Source organism: Salvia splendens, chromosome 5 (genome assembly GCF_004379255.2).
Source record: "Salvia splendens isolate huo1 chromosome 5, SspV2, whole genome shotgun sequence".
Taxonomy (NCBI): Eukaryota; Viridiplantae; Streptophyta; class Magnoliopsida; order Lamiales; family Lamiaceae; genus Salvia; species Salvia splendens.
The window spans coordinates 29,331,856-29,350,387 of NC_056036.1; the positions used below are offsets into that span (position 1 = coordinate 29,331,856).

Consider the following 18,532-nt stretch of genomic DNA (forward strand, 5'->3'; position numbering starts at 1 on the left):
TATCCAATAATAATGATGCATGGAACTATTTCACAATTATTGGTATAAATTTTGTGAAGAGTATTCAGATGGCTAAAATTTATTGAAAGATGATTTATACATATAGTTTGAATTCCAGTTACTCTGCTGCAGCTTCTTGCTTCGATTCTTGCAGTAACAAGAAGCTCATCATTTTCTCCTCCTCCTCTTCTTCTTCTTCTCCTACTTCTCGGCTGTCAGGTTCGCTGTTTCGACGGTTCCGTTCCTGCCTTTTGTGTTCCAAGGCAAGGAACGATGCCGAGGTGCGAAGCTGCGGCTTGGAGTTAGGCTTGTGGGTTAGCCTAGGCTACCTAAGCGAGGCGCTTGGTCTTGTCACGTCCGATGCTGGCCGTGCTTCGTTTATCTCCTTATTTACGGTAAGTTTATATGTCAATGAGACTTCCAAAAATGCTTCGTACTAATGAAGGATGGGTTGCATTTGTATATTGCTTGTACACTTTCTAATTTGTTAATGATGTAAGATTGTTTGAAGCTGACATATATGTATAAATTAATTAAACAAAGCGAAATGTATGTATAGGGATGCGATCAGTTGCTAATTGCTATTGATGTCAACAGTTGTGTTACAGATGTTAACACGAAGAAATTTGTATGTCAACTAAATTTTGTTGACAACGAAGACATTTGTACGTCAACAACTTCATCTAACATAGGCTGTTGACATAGTTAGCAGTTAGCAATTTAAGATAGTTAGCATTCTAACATGAACCTATATGTATATGTGTATAGGTTATTGTGATTCCACTCCTTGAAAGCATGTTAGGAGAATGGTGCCTGCAAGAACATGGTTTGTGATAGAGTTAAGGCCACCGGAGTACGCGAGCACAAGGAGTGCTCAAGATTATCGGTTTAAGAGACACACTAAATGTTGAACATAGATAGAACTAATGAGTAAGGGAAATAAGAACTCGGCTTTACTGATTAAATACTGGAATTGAGATGAATTGAGAGAACAATCCTCACCAAGGAGGCCTGCGACTAAGCGCCCAAAATACTGATTTCCCAAGATGATTTTCATCATTGTGGAGATTCAATATATAGACTTACAATGAGAGAATTCAGCAACAACTAACAAACTAAATTCAAATTCAAATTATAACTAAAGAAGCTGCAACAAACTAACTACTAGCCGAGATATCTGCGCCTCCCTTTTGACCGCGCCTACTCCTCCTCTGTTTCCTCCAAATTCACTGGCCATGTGACTTGGCGGTTCCCCCGTTTGTAGACCCTCCAAACCGTATCAACTGCCCCGTCGGACGAAACATCCTAGTCCTCAAGGCGGAAGTAAGGGAACTAACCCCGCAAATCTGCCGTGTCCATCCACGTGGCCTCGTCAAGAGGGAGGTTCGACCATTTGACCAAAACCTGTTCAACCTGGGCACCGTCCCGCGTGACCATCCTTCGCTGCAAAATTTCCTCCAGTAAGATAGGTGGTTCAGCACCGAACAGAGCCTCAGGCAGATCTGTCTCCGGGGTGGTTTCGTCAATTGCCCGTTTCAGCAGAGAAACGTGGAATACCGGGTGAATACGGGAGCCGACTGGAAGCTTCAATCGGTATGCCGCTGTACCAATGCGTTCCTCGACCCGAAACGGCCCAAAGAATCGGGGAGCAAGCTTTCTATTTGTTGCTGTGAATAACATCGACTTTCGGTATGGCCGGAACTTGAGATAAACTAAGTCGCCGACGGCATATTCCACATCCATGCGATGCTTATTGGCCGCACAAACCATCCTTTGATGGGCGAGAAGCAGATGTTGGCGGAGGAGGCCCAGCGCTGCATCGCGAGACTGAAGGGACTCTACAACAGCCTGGGCTCGAACCTCACCCGACAAGTAACTGTGAATTGTTGGCGGTGGGCGACCATACACTATCTTGAAGGGGGTGGTCCCCGAGGCAGAATGTGTACTCATATTTTAACAGTATTCTGCCCACGCGAGCCATTTGTGCCATTGCTTAGGGCGCTCGGAAGAGAAGCAACGCAAGTATGTTTTTTTTTTTTTTTTTTTTTCTTGTAAGCAACGCAAGTATGTTTGGAGGCAACGGTTGAGCACCTCTGTTTGGCCGTCTGTTTCCGGATGGTAGGCGGAGCTCATGCGGAGTTTTGTACCCGTGGCACGGAATAGTTCTCGCCAAAAAGGGCTCAGGAAAATCAGGTCCCGATCAGAAACGATGGAGCTCGGAATTCCGTGCAACCGAACCACTTCTTTGTTAAAAAGTTCGGCGACTTGCTTGGCGGAGAAGGGGTGGCGGAGGGCAATGAAATGAGCATATTTTGATAGTCGATCCACCACCACAAGCACACAATCAACGCCCCCGGATTTGGGCAACCCCGAGAGAAAATCCATACTTAGATCCTCCCAAACCCGCTCCGGGATGGGTAACGGCACAAGCAGACCCGCCGGCGCCTTAGTATCGGCTTTGCTTCTCTGGCATGTTGCACAGGCAGCAACAAATTTGGTGACATGTTTCATCATCCCGGGCCAATAGACATTCGACGCCAATCGCCTATAAGTGCGGTATGCCCCAGTGTGACCGCCCGAGGGGGTAATGTGATATTCCGCCATGAGCTTTTGAATCCAAGGTGAATTTGCAGGTATTACAATGCGACCTTTGTAGAAAAGAATGTCGTGAACTAACTGAAAGTGAGGTTTGGACTGCCGCCCTTCCTCCAGATCAGCCTTGATCGAGCCGAGGTTGGGGTCGTCGGACAGAGCAGCCTGGACAGTTGACCATTCAGGCCAGGTAGGTCGGGACAGAGCCGATAACTCGACGCACTCTTCGTCCCTCAGGGATAAAGCATCGGCTGCTTTGTTTAGCTTGCCATCTTTGTAAATGATAGAGAAATCGTAACCGAGCAATTTTGCCGCCCAATTTTGCTGTGCAGGCGTGGAAAGAGGTTGTGCCAAGAGTTGCCTCAAGCTCCGCTAATCGGTATGCACCACAAACCGACGCCCAAGCAGATACGGTCGCCAATGGTGGATGGCGAAGCTAGCCATTGTTTTATTTCAGATCAGCTGGCCAGTCGTCTCCAACTGCCTATCACCCCGACCGCTTGATAAGGCTAATTTCATGCATAGGTCTAGGGCTTTAATTCATGAAATTTCTGGGTCTAACGCACGTTTTAAGCCAGGTGTGTGAAGATTTTTCGCCAGGTCCGGGAAAGGAGGAGGACAGTTGCGTGGACCTAGGAAATAGGCGCATGAGTGGACATTATGCGGAAAATTGCTTGACAGAGAAAACCTCAGATTTGAAGGGTAGAATAGAGAGTTCTACGAAGACTCTAGAAGGCTATGTCCGCATCTATAAAAGGGAGAAGCATGCACGCTGGAGGGATCTTCTCGGTTGGAGGCCTCGCTAACAGCCTGTAGCTTAGTTCACTTTTCACACACTTGGGTTCTTTTCGTGGGGAGATTCAGGGTTCGCACCGGAGTTCATGTTTAGTTTTCTTTGAAGCTATTGTGGGTGGTAACACCGTCCTTCTGTGGGGCGAAGAAACAATTTAATTTCTTCTTTCATACTTCCTGATTTCGCCGAGCTTCGCTGTTCGAAGCTCGGAGCTCTATTTGTTTGTTTTGCAGAATATTCTCTAATTTTAATGCAAGTTTGATTTTCTGTTACGTTGATTTTCGGAATTTTGGAGTTGGATTGTTCGAGTTGGATGCGTTTCGGAGTTGTTTTCTGAATTTATGCAGGTTTGTAGTTGGATCTGGGTGATCGGAGTCTGTTTGTGGATAAATCGGAGGGTTGAGTTCGCTGGAGTTGTGGAGTTGTTTGTGGTTGTTTGAATTCGGAGTTAATCGGAGCAGATCTGTGAAAACCGTAGTTATGGAGTCGGTTGTGTCTGTTGTTGGGTTCGGATCGCTTAGATCCGGAGTGGATTAAGCATCCGACGTGAATCTGAGCAAGATTGATTTAATTTCAAGCCTAGTTTACGTGTTTTCATTTCATTTCGCCTAGTTTACGTAGATCTGATGTATTTCCGGTTCATAGCAAGTTTTCGGCATCCAAATCTTTATATTCTGTTCGAATCTAGATATATGCTCAGTTTTCTCCATTTGCGTGCTTGAATCGGTAAGGAAATTGCATGTCGTTGTTAGTTGGAGCATGAGTTTGTTATTTGCAGCTTTAGCCGTACTTGCTATAATTGGAGTCATGGTCCCCGCTGTTTTATTCTCACTGTCTAGTCTTAATTAGTTAGTCGTCTACTCCATCCAGGAAGCAAAATGTGTCTCTAAGTATTGAAGTCTGATTCTATTACATGTTCTGTGTCCTAGGTCTAGCATTTACATTTCGTGTCTATGTCTAGAAGTAGTTAAAATTCTCAACCCTTTTGCGTGGCAGCAGCCGCTTGTTTCCAGAGTCTCTAAGCACTTCTTCACGAATCCATCTTCGTGGGATCGACCCCGCTTCCCTATACTAATTTATAGTAATCGGGTTGATGGATTTAATATTTTGTTGAAGGGGAGTCGAGTGTGTCCAACAACAAAAATACTCCGTGTTCTCTTGAGTTCCTGGACCTGGTGATCCAGTGGATTTAAGGAGCGTGGTGTCTTGACCAAGCACTTGCATTAGTTTTCTCTGTGCACACTTGCTTACTCTGTAATACACAAACACACAACGTGTTATGTGCACCTTCAAATGGCGCCGTTGCCGGGGATGGATGGCGTGCTTTGTGTTAAGTGTTCAGAGTCTGTGGTGTAAATAGTTTTGATTTATTTTCTTTCTCTTTTATTTGTAGTTTATGAGCGGAGACTTAAGATCTACCTACTGGAGCAACTCATCTGGGTGGAAGCACGGCCAGTTAAATTGGCGGGTTAAGGATACAGTCTCTACTGTGACCACGGGAGATCGGTTTCCGAGTGAATTTACTAGCGACGAATCTTGGACGTCGTCAGGACGCGAAGATCCAGAGTCACCACCCGAATCAGAAACGAAGTCAGAAACAGGGGAAGCAGAGGAAGTAGTCATGGCGCACGTAGTAGATCTAGATCCAGAGATCGGCTCGCTCACTGCCCATTTAGATGGAGAACCAACCCAAGCCATAGTAATGAACCAGCGCCAGAGGTCTGTTGAGATCAAGACAAACGTACTCGGCATCTTGCCAACGTTCTCTGGGCGCAGAAATGAGTGTCCGTATGAGTTCTTAAATGAATTCAGTAAGTTGTGTGGAATTCAGAAGAGGCCGAATGAAACAACAGAGGAGGATTATCACCTATGGGAAATTCCATTTACCTTGAAAGGGGAAGCTAATATGTGGTTATTGAGGTTGCCCCCGGATTCTATCCGCACATGGAGGGACTTCAAGTTGGAATTCTTAGATTATTTCTTCCCATCTAACAAGACGAATGCACTGAAAAAAGAAATACTAGAGTGTAAGCAGGATTACGATGAATCTCTGAGTCAGTATTGGTCAAGATTCAAGGGGTTGTTGGATGCATGCCCGAACCACCGAATGATAGAGGCATAAACCTACTCTCTGTTTTACGAAGGGGCAACTCCTGAGTCAAAGGACTTAATGAATTCCTCGAGTGGGGGGAATTTCACAAGAAAAAGGGGAAGTGAAGCAAGAGATCCTGGGGAAGTTGATCGACGCTAAGAAGGCGTACGATAACTCTAGGAATGCAGTGAGAAGAGGATCGGTGCATGCCATAAGAGAACAAGAAGATGATAAAGTAGAAGCGAGGATTGACAGGCTCGAGAGGGCTCTTTTGAACGCGATTGAAAAGACAATTCCACAAGCTTCACAAGGGAATGATAAATCTCCTGGTCAAGGAGATAATCAAATTCAGCAATATTACGGGACCCAGGAAGGAGATTATCAGGCCCAGGTCAATGCAATAGGAAGTTGGAATCTCGATGGGAGCTGGAATCCAGGGAGACAGAGAGATGCGCCCTAGAGAAACCATCCAAATTTCAGATGGACTGACAATGAGCAGAATCAGCCAGCACCACAACAAAGTCAGCAGTTTGCACCTCAGCCCGAGAGACAAGGTAACTGATCAGGAAGGAATCACGAGGGGCAGGGCAGCTGGATCAATCGGAACCAAGGAGACCACTCGAACAAGGGAAACAGAAATCAGAACAATCAAAGGAACTCTTATGTTCCACCGCACCAAAGGAATTTTCAAAACAATTACCAGGGTCAAGGAAATCAATGCAACAACTCTTCAGGAGGTCAAGGAAACGCTCGTCAGGGTCAAATGAGTGGACCGACTCTGAGTATAGGGCTATGGCCCAGCCAGCCACCAAAGCCACCAAAGAGTATCAATGATATGGTGCACGGAGTATCGATGATATGGCGCACGATCTCGTCAGTTCTCAACAACATATGCAAAACAACCTGCAATCGAACAATGACGTCGTGCACAAGCTTCGAGACACTCAACAGGAGCAGAAGGCAGCAATGGATACACTGGCCAAGCAATTATCCCAGATAGCCACTTCTATGAGTGATATGAGGGGAAATGAAGGAAATATTCCCACCTCGGTAAGGCCACCGGATAGAGCGAATATAAGTCAGATTACTTTGAGATCCGGGAGGGGGTATGATGGGCCATTGGTAAGAATGAAGGAAGCGACAGACCCCAAGGAAGGCAAAAAGGAAGAGGATACAATTCCTAGGTCTAGGAACTTGGAGGGAGAAAATTCCTTAGTCAAGGATGACCTTAAGACAGGAGATTTGGAGAAACCTCTGCCTGGGTCAACTGAACCATTCTTCCTCGATCCAGAGCCAGCATTGAGAAGTAAGGCAGTAGGGGAAGAAATTGGAGAATTCTCAGCTGAAAGCTCTATCGGAGCAGGGAAGTGACTGAAGCCTTTCCCAAGCCGGGGGGAAGCCAAGAAGAAGAAGGAAGAGCCAGTGGATTTCATGGATATTTTTGGGAAATTGGAGATTAATCTACCATTCTTACAGGCTTTGAAATTGCCGGTGTTTAGCAAGTTCATCAAGGAATTTATAGCTGGGAAGGCTAGACACAGTGGGAAAATTTTGATAGGCGAGAACGTCTCTGCAGTGATTCAAAAGCGGAGGATGCCTTCGAAATGCAATGATCCAGGTATGTTTACCTTACCCATCTCTATTGGTGATGTAAAAATCGAGCATGCTATGTGTGATTTAGGTGCATCCATAAATGTGTTACCACTGTCTATATACAAGAAGTTAGTAGGTGTAGGCATGGTAGACACCAAAGTTGTGCTCCAATTGGCAGACAGGTCATGCATTTGTCCTGAAGGAGTGCTTGAGAATGTAATAGTAAAGGTACATGACTTCTTGTACCCTGCTGATTTCCATGTGATTAGAATGAGTGATAATGAGTCTGCAGAGTCTGGCGGCGTACTACTAGGGAGACCCTTCCTGCGTACCGCTAAGACTATCATTGATGTTTTTGATGGTACCATCTGCCTTGATTATAATGGGGAAAAGTATACATTCAGCATAGGTGAGGCAATGAAAAAACCTCTTGACGTTGAAAATTTGCATGCTGTAGATGTTATTAACCCCTTGGTCCAGGAATAACTTAAGACAGAGTTAATGCAGGAACAGATCGAGAATTACGAGATGAGTCATGCCATTGATAGAGAAGTAGCTAGTTGGAGTCAAGAAATGAACATGAGTGAGTTATCAGACGATGAGCTAGCTGAAGCGATTCTAGAATTCTGTATGAACTCGGAGCTAGCTCGATCAAGGAAGACATCTTATGTGGCGAGCATGGACAGTTCTACTGAGTCTAAGAAGGGAATAGCAATTGAGTCGACAGAGAAAAATCCCTTGCCCCAGGAAAAAGATGTTCCCAAGAAAGAATTGAAGACGCTTCCATCTGGGCTCAAGTATGCGTATCTGGAGGGGAATGAAAATTTCCCGGTGATTATTAACAGCAGCTTGACCGAGGGACTAGAAGAGGAATTGCTGAAGGTAATCTGGAGGAACAAGAAGGCTATTGGGTGGACACTCTCTGACTTAGTTGGAATCAGTCCAGATATGTGCATGCATCACATTCACCTAGAAGAAGGAGCAAAAGCCTGTAGGGACCCGCAACGCAAATTGAATCCGAACATGAGGGAAGAAATGCTGAAGGAAGTATTGAAGTTGCTATCCCTAGGAATCATATATTCCATACCAGACAGTGAATGGGTTAGTCCAGTACATATGGTACCAAAGAAGTCAGGAATACAGGTGGTCAAGAACGATAGAAATGAGTTGGTCCCCACTCGACTTGTTACTGGGTGGAGGATGTGTATTGACTACCGGAAGCTCAACGAGGCTACTAGGAAGGATCACTTCCCGTTACCTTTCATTGACCAGATGTTGGAAAGATTGGCGGGAAAGCAATATTTCTGTTTCCTGGATGGATATAGTGGGTATTTTCAAATCTATGTGGATCCCGAAGGCCAGGAGAAGACAACTTTCACGTGTCCCTTTAGAACGTACGCTTATAGAAGGATGACGTTTGGTCTGTGCAATGCGCCAGGCACTTTTCAGCGGTGTATGATGAGTATCTTCTCCGATCTTCTGGAGGATTGCATCGAGATTTTTATGGATGATTTCACTGTGTACGGGAATTCATTTGACTCATGTTTGGCGAGCTTGGACTTAGTGCTGAGAAGATGCCAGGAGAAGCATTTGGTTTTAAATTTCGAGAAATGCCACTTTATGGTCCCTGAGGGAATTGTCCTAGGGCATGTGGTATCGAAAAGAGGCATACAGGTAGATCAAGCAAAAATCGATGTTATCTCGAAACTGCCTTACCCGACGAATGAAAAAGATGTGAGAGGATTCCTAGGGCACGCAGGATTTTATAGGAGGTTTATAAAGGATTTCATAAGAATTGCTCAACCACTCACTCATTTATTGCATAACGATGTGGAGTTTGTTTTCGATGAGGAGTGTAAAAAAACTTTTCAGCTGTTGAAGGACAGATTAGTATCCGCTCCCATTATCAGAGCACCTGATTGGAATCTACCCTTTGAAATCATGTGCGACGCCAGCGATTATGCAGTTGGGGCGGTGCTGGGTCAAAGAGTTGATGGAAAAAGCTACGTGATTTTCTATGCTTCGAAAATGCTAAATCAAGCCCAGAAGAACTACGACACCACTGAAAAAGAGATGCTGGCTGTTGTATACTCATTTGAGAAGTTTCGACCATACTTGCTGGGGTCGAAGGTGATCGTTTTCACAAACCACGCAGCTATTAAGTACCTGCTGGCGAAGAAGGAGTCCAAACCGAGATTAATCCGTTGGGTGCTACTTTTACAAGAATTTGATTGGGAGGTTAAGGATAAAAAGGGAACTGAGAACAAGGTGGCTGACCATCTGAGTCGTATTTTTCAAGGGGAGACCGAGGAAGCAATACCGGATGCATTCCCCGAGGAACATTTGTATTATATAGGGGAATTTCCTTGACCTATCAATTGGGAAGAGATTATGGCATTAACAGGTCCAGGAAATTCTGAAAAGGGTAAATGTCATCTAAACGATGAGCCATGGTTCGCAGACCTGGCAAACTACTTGGTCACTGGAGAGGTGCCCAGTTTGCAGGAAATCTCCCGGGCCCAGTGAATGAAGCTTAAAAGCGAAGCCAAGTATTATTTCTGGGACGACCCGTATTTGTGGAAAATAGGAGCTGACCAGGTGATTAGAAGATGTATACCAGAATGGGAACAAATGGATGTGCTGAACCATTTCCACGCCCTAGCCTGTGGAGGTCACTTTGGACCTAGGAAGACTGCAAGGAAGGTGTTAGATAGTGGTTTTTACTGGCCTACGTTGCACAAGGATTCATTCGAATTTTGCCAGAACTGTGGGAGGTGTCAGCAGACTGGTGGAATCTCCAGGAGAGATGAAATGCCGCAAGTCCATGTGATCGTTTGCGAAATCTTCGACGTATGGGGAATGGACTTCATGGGTCCATTTCCGTTTTCATACGGGAACAAATACATACTTGTGGCGGTTGATTATGTTTCGAAATGGATAGAGGCCAAGGCGACCACTTCTTGTGAAGCTAAAGAGGTAGCGAAATTTCTTAGAACTAACATCTTTAACAGGTACGGAGTGCCCAGAGCTATAATATCTAACAATGGGACGCATTTCCGTAACCGGACTATTGAAGCTCTAATGAGAAAGTACGAAGTTCACCACCGTCTTTCCACACCGTATCATCCTCAATCAAATGGGCAAGCAGAGATCTCCAACAGGGAGATAAAGTCGATATTGGAGAAGACGGTTAATCCGTCAAGGAAGGACTGGAGTAAGAGACTTGATGACGCATTGTGGGCATACAGAACAGCGTATAAAACACCTATTGGAATGTCCCCTTACAGGTTAGTATTCGGCAAGATGTGTCACTTGCCGGTGGGAATTGAGCATAGGGCGTACTGGGCGATCAAGGAGATTAATATGAATCCTCAAGCTTGTGCGGGAGAGAGGAAACTGCAGCTCCAGGAGTTGGAAGAATTGAGGCTTGAGTCTTACTAATCAGCGATGTGGTACAAGGAAAAGACCAAGCTTTGGCATGATAAGAATCTCCTGACCAAGGAACTGCAAGTAGGGCAGAAAGTTCTCCTGTTCCAATCCCGGCTCAAGTTGATGCCTGGTAAGCTTAAGTCCAAATGGATTGGACCATACACTGTTGTGAGTCTTCGTGCAAATGGGGCAGTAGAGATCCTGGGAAGTGCTTCAAACTCTACTCCTTTTCTGGTTAATGGTCATAGAGTGAAGATATTTAGGGATAACTCGGAGATATGTGTAGTGGACGAAGTGCCGCTACGCACACTCCTTGAGATCGCCTGACTGGTCTGGGAAGGAAGTGTTCTTAGAAAATTCCTGGGTCAGGTGACTTAGATTTCTTTATATATACCTTGACCCAGGGAATCTTGAGAACACTTGGAAACAAAATTTGTAAATATTTAATTGCTTTCTTTAAATAAAAAAAAAACAAAAAAAAATAATCTTCCAAAAATAATTTCGAAATACCAGACTCCTGAGGGATGTTTTTTTATTGTCATATCCTGGACCTGGGGGGTCTGGCGTTTCATTTTTTAGTTTGATATCTTTTTATGTGCAGTTTTGCAGAGAGTATCTACTGGGGCAGGGAGTTGCGGTGTACAAAATTTGGAGAGAGTTGGCACCTGTTCGGATTTCAAAAGGCACTTTTATGGGGAAGCGTACGGTAGCTAGCGTCATACCTGCAACAGCCTGCAAAACGTCCTTTCCCATACCTACGCTATAACCGTGTTTGTTTTTTTTACTCATTCTCTCTCTACATTCAAAAAAAAAATTCCCAAATTCTCTCTCGTGTTTTCTTTCTCTAACCCTAATCAATATACAAGTTTCGCCCAAGTTTCTCCAAATCTTTCTACAGAATTCCTCATGTATAACAAACAGGGGACCGGAAACACGTCGGGAACCGCCGATTCAAGCGCGGCAGTGTTTATGGCCGACATACTACAAAAATTTGGGGGACCAGAAAAGGCGATGGAGGCGTTTGCTATGTTCGCGGCTGTGATGGGGAAATCTGTACCGGCAGTTTCAACATCTGCCGTACCACCACCGGATCTTTCGGGGGTTTCAACATCCCAACCGGAGGCCGTCGCGGAGCCAGTACCCGATATACCAGAAGCCGTCACAGAGCCCGACACTACTGTTCCAGAAACGACCGCCGCAGAAACTCATGAAGAAGAAGCAGATCTGGCAGCAGGGTTGGAGTTGTTGGCTGTGAGTGAACCCAGGTTAGATTCTGCCACTGAGGAAGAAACCCCTGGTGTTTCCGAGGGGGTAGGTCCTATTATCGCCGCTGTGGATTTTGTTGAGGGGGAAACCCCTGGTGTTTTGGAGGAGTTTGTTGAGGGGGAAACCCCTGTTGTTGGTAATGATGATCCAGAGGGCGACGAAGCCCTAAATTCTGAAAGAAACTTAGCGGGGGAAACCCCAGAAGTCGTTGGGGGCACCGAATCCCAAATTGTTGAGGAAGATGTCAAAGAGGGGGAAACCCCTGAGAAGTTTGTGGGTATTGAAGCCCACGTTGAACAAGAGTTGGTTGGGGTAGAATCCCCTGTTTATCTCAAGGGGACGGCCCCTTTTATGTCTGAAGAGGGAGAAGCCCTCGTTACTGATGCTGAACAAGACCCTGTTGAGGACAGGGTTAAATTGATTGTGGATCTGACGGATGTCCCAGAGGGGACGAATTTACCGATCGACTCAAGGGACGCAATAAGGCTAGCTCGTCGGAGTTTACGTGATGAAATCGAGGAACACGTTCCACAAACAGAAGAAAGGTCGTTGGGTCTAGAGACCGCAGCACCTGAGCAGGTATCTCTCCTAGACCTAGCGATGGGGAGAACGACGAGGAGGAGCGCCGCCACACGATCGAAAGGAAGAGAAAAGGAAAACAGATTGCTCCTTCCTCGACCAAGAAAGTAAAAGGGAAGTCCGTTGAACCCTCTCTCTCTTCACCTACTAAGGTTCCGTACGCTGCTGAGTCCGAAAGCCCTGATGGGTCCGGCGACTCCGAAGAAGAACAAGAAGAGGAGCTCAACTTCGAGCCAAAGAAATCTGGATCACCAAAGAACTGCTGAACGAGATGAGGAAGTTTGCGGACCCAAAATGCGCCGCCATACACAAAGATAAGAGTCGTTTGGGAAAGGTTGCTAAGTCCGGGAAGATGTATGACTCAGCGGAACTCAAGGAGATAGCGTCTAATGACGAGTTTCGGGGGTATATAGATGCAATCGGCTTTGACTGGTTGCTAAAGCATAGCACCCTTGAGGTTCCGATAGACTTGGAACGGGAATTTTTCTTGACTTTTCGGTTTAAATCCACCACAGACTTGGAGGCCGATTCCGTTAGCTTCCGGCTCTTCAATGAAGAGCGTGTGATGAGCATCCGTGAGTGGACTTTACGGATGGGTCTGCTGACGTGTACAGAAGATGAGGAAGGATTATGGAACGAGAGAATGGTCGGCCCACCGAAGTTCACACCAGGTTTCAAAGCGCAGAGTGCATGGGAGTTCTTGACTCACCAGAGGGTGGGTCAATTTAAAACTAGTTTTTCGAAGGCCCACCATATCGAGAACAGGATCCTGAGGTTCGCCCAAACCTTCATTAGCTACAATCTGATGGGCACAGCCAACAACGCATTGACGACTCCCGACTTATACTTTACCTGGTGCATGGCCACGGGTGTACGTGTCCACTTGGGTTACTGGTTAGCTCAAGCCTGCCACCAAGTAACTGCCAACCCTTCCCGACATCTATGCACATGCCATCTTCTTGGGGCGTATCTACAGCAGAACGTGATTATGAAGATCCACAAGTCCTGCCGCGAAGTGAAGATGTGTCTACCCCCAGAGGTTTTCAACATGGATTACTTTTTCAACAAGGGGTAGCTAATCACGCACGGGAATGACGTCTATTTCTATGAAGTTGGTAAGTCGGAAGCCCAGATCAAACAGGAGCAAGAGGTGGCGGGTGTGAAGGAAATTACTGATGTGGATGAAGCCAGAAGATCAGTCGTGGAAGTTGAAGAAATGAGGAAAGAAGTCGGATGGATGAGATCTGAAATAAAAATGGTGAGAGAAGAGATCGTGGCCCTACAGGGCAAAGGAAAGGACAGTGCTGAAAGTGAGAGAGTACGGAAGGAGGTCACGAGAGTAAGAACGGAAGCACGCAACATGCGAATGGAAGTTGGGCAAGTTAGGAAAGAGATCGTGGCCCTTAAAGGGCGTGTTTCCGATCTAGTGGCTACATCAGCCAAGTCTACTGAGAAGATGACGGAGGCCGTCGCCCTGATGATGACGATGGCAAAATGGTTTTGAAGGAAGTTCCCAGACGCACCAGAGTTGCTTCCTGGGCCTGGGAGCACTTCGGAATCACCGGGGCAGGGAAGTTTATCTCTTCAAAAGCTTTCCCAACCGACAAAACCTCTAACCGCCCCGTCTGCCAGCAAGCCCGTAACTGTGAAATCAATCCCCAAATCTGTGACCCTGAAGACGACCGTACCCATACAGACAGCAGAGACAACAGAGAAGCCGGAATCGCCGGCGAGAAAGAAAGCTAAAGTGACCCAACAGGTCGTGCTGCCCAAGTCTGGCTCCCGAGGGGGCCAGACCCCGAATTGAACCCCCCTAACCCAAGTAACTTTTGCTTTTCATCCTTTTTTTATTTTGCTTTCCATTATGTTTATCCGTGCCAGCATGCTTTGTTTTGTACATATGTGTTGCAACTTCCCACACTTAGCCCAATCTTTGGTCTAAGTGTGAGAAGGGGTTGCGTTCATTTTGCATGTTTGGTTTTGTTTGTTGAGCATTCTCCCACTTAGCCCGGTGTACGGTCTAAGTGTGAGAAGTTTATTTTATTTCTAGCATGTTGTTTGTTTGTTTATGGTCTGTTTTATGTCTTTTATACTTCCTTATTTCCCCCTTTCACTAGGATAGCTTGGGGACAAGCTTGAGTGAAGTGGGAGGGGGAGGGAATAGGTGCAAGTTTTTGCTTTGTTTTTCTTTTTCTGTGAATAAGAGTCTTAGAGTTTTCAGTTTTGTTTGTGTGTTGCGTGTTGCATGAGCTAGTGGATACAATAAGGCAAAAATTTCCTTAGTAAGAGCAATTGAAAAAAGGATACACGTCAACTTTGATGCCCTTTTCCTTAATAAACTAAAAGCGGTCTGAATGAAGTAAGGACGATGGAAAATGCCTTAGATAACCTAGCCGTGCAGCCCTACTATAAAGTGAGTTATAAGCCTAAACACTTTGAGCTAACATGTAAAAAATGGGCAACCATTTGATGCTTAAGGGGTAGAGTATAAAGGAGAAAAAATGGGTTATGGAGGTATAAGCTGGACGAAGTCCAAGGGATGAGTAAATTAAAAAATATATATATTGAAAGGAAAAAAGAAAAAAACGGAGGTATAAGCTGGACGAAGTCCAGGGGGAAAATAAAAAGAGGAAAAAGAAGATTAATTACCTAAGGGCAGGAAGAAAAAAAAATTACCTGACCCAGGAAAAAAAAGGGGGAGGAGATGATAGAAAGGAGAAACTCTTATAACCCAACGCATCAGTGGTGTAACTTTAACTTTGGAGCGTTTTGATCCTAACATCCCTGGTGAGGAATGAGTGATCGAGCGAACCTAATGGCTGGGAATCAATAGGCTATCTTGACAAACTGACGGACCGTTTAGGTCGAACAAAGGAAGAGGGAGGATTTGAAGACTGTAGACGATCAGAGAGTACTTAAGCTTGTGGGGACAGTCGCCTAAAATTGAAACTAGTGCATGCTTATTTGTTGTGTTTTGTGTTCTTTTTGTGTTATTTTCTTTTCTGAGTCTGTATGTGTCTAGGTTTAGGAGTCTGTTTCTGTGTTAGTGTCTTGTTTGTAGAGTTGTTCTTGGGAACCGTGCACTGAAATTTGCATTATTTCTTTTTCTTGTCTTTCATCCTTGAGGACAAGCATGGTTTCAGTGTGAGCAGTTTATAAGGCTAATTTCATGCATAGGTCTAGGGCTTTAATTCGTGAAATTTCTGGGTCTAACGCACGTTTTAAGCCAGGTGTGTGAAGATTTTTCGCCAAGTCCGGGAAAGGAGGAGGACAGTTGCGTGGACCTAGGAAATAGGCGCATGAGTGGACATTATGCGGAAAATTGCTTGACGGAGAAAACCTCGGAGTTGAAGGGTAGAATAGAGATTTCTACGAAGACTCTAGAAGGCTATGTCCGCATCTATAAAAGGGAGAAGCATGCACGCTAGAGGGATCTTCTCGGTTGGAGGCCTCGCTAACAGCATGTAGCTTGGTTCACTTTTCACACACTTGGGTTCTTTTCGTGGGGAGATTCAGGGTTCGCACCGGAGTTCATGTTTTGTTTTCTTTGAAGCTATTGTGAGTGGTAACACCGTCCTTCTGTGGGGCGAAGAAACTATTTAATTTCTACTTTCATTCTTCCTGATTTCGCCGAGCTTCGCTGTTCGAAGCTCGGAGCTCTATTTGTTTGTTTTGCCGAATATTCTCTAATTTTAATGCAAGTTTGATTTTCTGTTACATTGATTTTTGGAATTTTGGAGTTAGATTGTTCGAGTTGGATGCGTTTCGCAGTTGTTTTCTGAATTTATGCAGGTTTGTAGTTGGATCTGGGTGATCGGAGTCTGTTTGTGGATAAATTGGAGGGTTGAGTTCGCTGGAGTTGTGGAGTTGTTTGTGGTTGTTTGAATTCGGAGTTGATCGGAGCAGATCTGTGAAAACCGGAGTTATGGAGTCGGTTGTGTCTGTTGTTGGGTTCGGATCGCTTAGATCCGGAGAAGATTAAGCATCCGACGTGAATCTGAGCAAGATTGATTTAATTTCATGCCTAGTTTACGTGTTTTCATTTCATTTCACCTAGTTTACGTAGATCTGATGTATTTCCGGTTCATAGCAAGTTTCCGGCATCCAAATCTTTATATTATGTTCGAATCTAGATATATGCTCTGTTTTCTCCATTTGCGTGCTTGAATCGGTAAGGAAATTGCATGTCGTTGTTAGTTGGAGCATGAGTTTGTTATTTGCAGCTTTAGCCGTACTTGCTATAATTGGAGTCATGGTCCCCGCTGTTTTATTCTCCCTGTCTAGTCTTAATTAGTTAGTCGTCTACTCCATCCAGGAAGCAAAATGTGACTCTAAGTATTGAAGTCTGATTCTATTACATGTTCTGTGTCCTAGGTCTAGCATTTATATTTCGTGTCTAGGTCTAGAAGTAGTTAAAATTCTCAACCCTTTTGCGTGGCAGCAGCCGCTTGTTTCCAGAGTCTCTAAGCACTTCTTCACGAATCCATCTTCGTGGGATCGACCCCGCTTCCCTATACTAATTTATAGTAATCGGGTTGAGGGATTTAATATTTTGTTGAAGGGGAGTCGAGTGTGTCCAACGACAAAAATACTCCGTGTTCTCTTGAGTTCCTGGACCTGGTGATCTAGTGGATTTAAGGAGCGTGGTGTCTTGACCAAACACTTGCATTAGTTTTCTCTGTGCACACTTGCTTACTCCGTAATACACAAACACACAACGTGTTATGTGCACCTTCACCGCTTCTTATGCAGTCATGCTGGGGGACGGATCCAGGGTCCGCACCTTGGGAATCTGTCACGCGGTGCCCCTCCAGCTCGCTTCGGAGTTATTTTCCATATCTTGCTATGTGTTTCCCCTACGAAACATAGACATCATTTTGGGAGTCACATAGCTAGCCTCCCTCGGCGATGTTACAGCCAACTGGCAGCGATCCTCCATGATATTTTCGGTCCAAGATCGCTTGGTGACTATTGAGGGCGATCCTACTCTTACTCGCAGGGCTTGTTCCTCCCACGACATCAACACACTTGACAACGGCGATTATTGTTGGGTGCTGCATTCGATGATGGGTGGCGACACGCCCACGGAATTCGGGTTTGATCCCTCCTTGCCACCAGCCGCACGGTCCCAGCTACAGGCGTTGGTGGAGGGATTCCCCTTGGTCATCCAGTAGTCGACGATGCTGCCCCCTGCTCGCCACACTGACCACCGGATCACACTTAAACCCAACTCCCAACCAGTATCGGTCCGGCCATACCGATATAATCATATGCAGAAGGACGAGATGGAGCGTTTAGTGGAGGAAATGCTCGCTTCTGGGGTCATACAGCCAAGTACTAGTCCCTACTCCAGCCAGGTGCTCCTGGTCCGCAAGAAAGACGGCTCATGGCGATTTTGCGTGGATTATCGTGACCTGAATAAGCGCACCGTGCCGGACAAATACCCAATTCCGGTAATTCAGGAGCTGCTTGATGAGCTCCATGGCTCTATTTGGTTCAGCAAGTTGGATCTCAAAGACGGGTACCATCAGATCAGAGTGGCAGCCCCGGATGTGCACAAAACTGCTTTTCGCACACATTCCGGCCATTACGAGTTCCTCGTTATGCCGTTCGGGTTGACCAATGCACCCGCCACATTTCAAAGCCTCATGAACGACATATTCCGACCCTCCCTTCGTAAGTTTGTCCTAGTTTTCTTCGACAACATATTAGTCTACAGTGCCTCTTGGGATGCACATTTGGAGCATCTTCGGCAGGTTTTCAGGGTCCTAGAAGCTCACTCGCTCGTCGTGAACCCGAAGAAGTGTCTCCTTGCTCGTCGCCAGGTGGAGTACCTGAGGAACGTGGTGTCCAGTGCAGGAGTAAGCATGGACCCCTCCAAGGTCTCGGCCGTGCTGCGTTGGCCAACGCCGACGTCTCTCAAAACTGTCCGTGGTTTCCTTGGCTTAACGGGTTACTACCGTCGGTTCATTCGCGACTATGGCAAGATCGCGGCACCCCTCACTCAGTTGCTTAAAAAACCAGCAGACGACAGCAAGAAGCAGAGATGGTGCCTGCAAGAACATGGTTTGTGATAGAGTTAAGGCCACCGGAGTACGCGAGCACAAGGAGTGCTCAAGATTATCGGTTTAAGAGACACACTAAATGTTGAACACAGATAGAACTAATGAGTACGGGAAATAAGAACT

At 45.7% G+C, this 18,532-nt stretch overlaps 1 protein-coding gene across 5 annotated transcripts in view; it reads left to right on the forward strand.

The window, feature by feature from the left end:
• Positions 1-18,532, forward strand: part of LOC121805306 — a 26,605-nt gene continuing 8,073 nt past the window's right edge. For 2 of the 5 annotated variants that reach the window (XM_042205112.1, XM_042205113.1), the window contains exon 1: positions 1-395. In XM_042205112.1, the coding sequence (XP_042061046.1) occupies positions 90-395 (306 nt within the window). In that variant the 5' untranslated portion in view covers positions 1-89. Of the gene's footprint in view, positions 396-11,100; positions 14,167-15,574; positions 15,736-18,532 lie in introns of those variants that run through there. The other 3 variants (XM_042205110.1, XM_042205111.1, XR_006051450.1) reach the window with 3 other exon arrangements.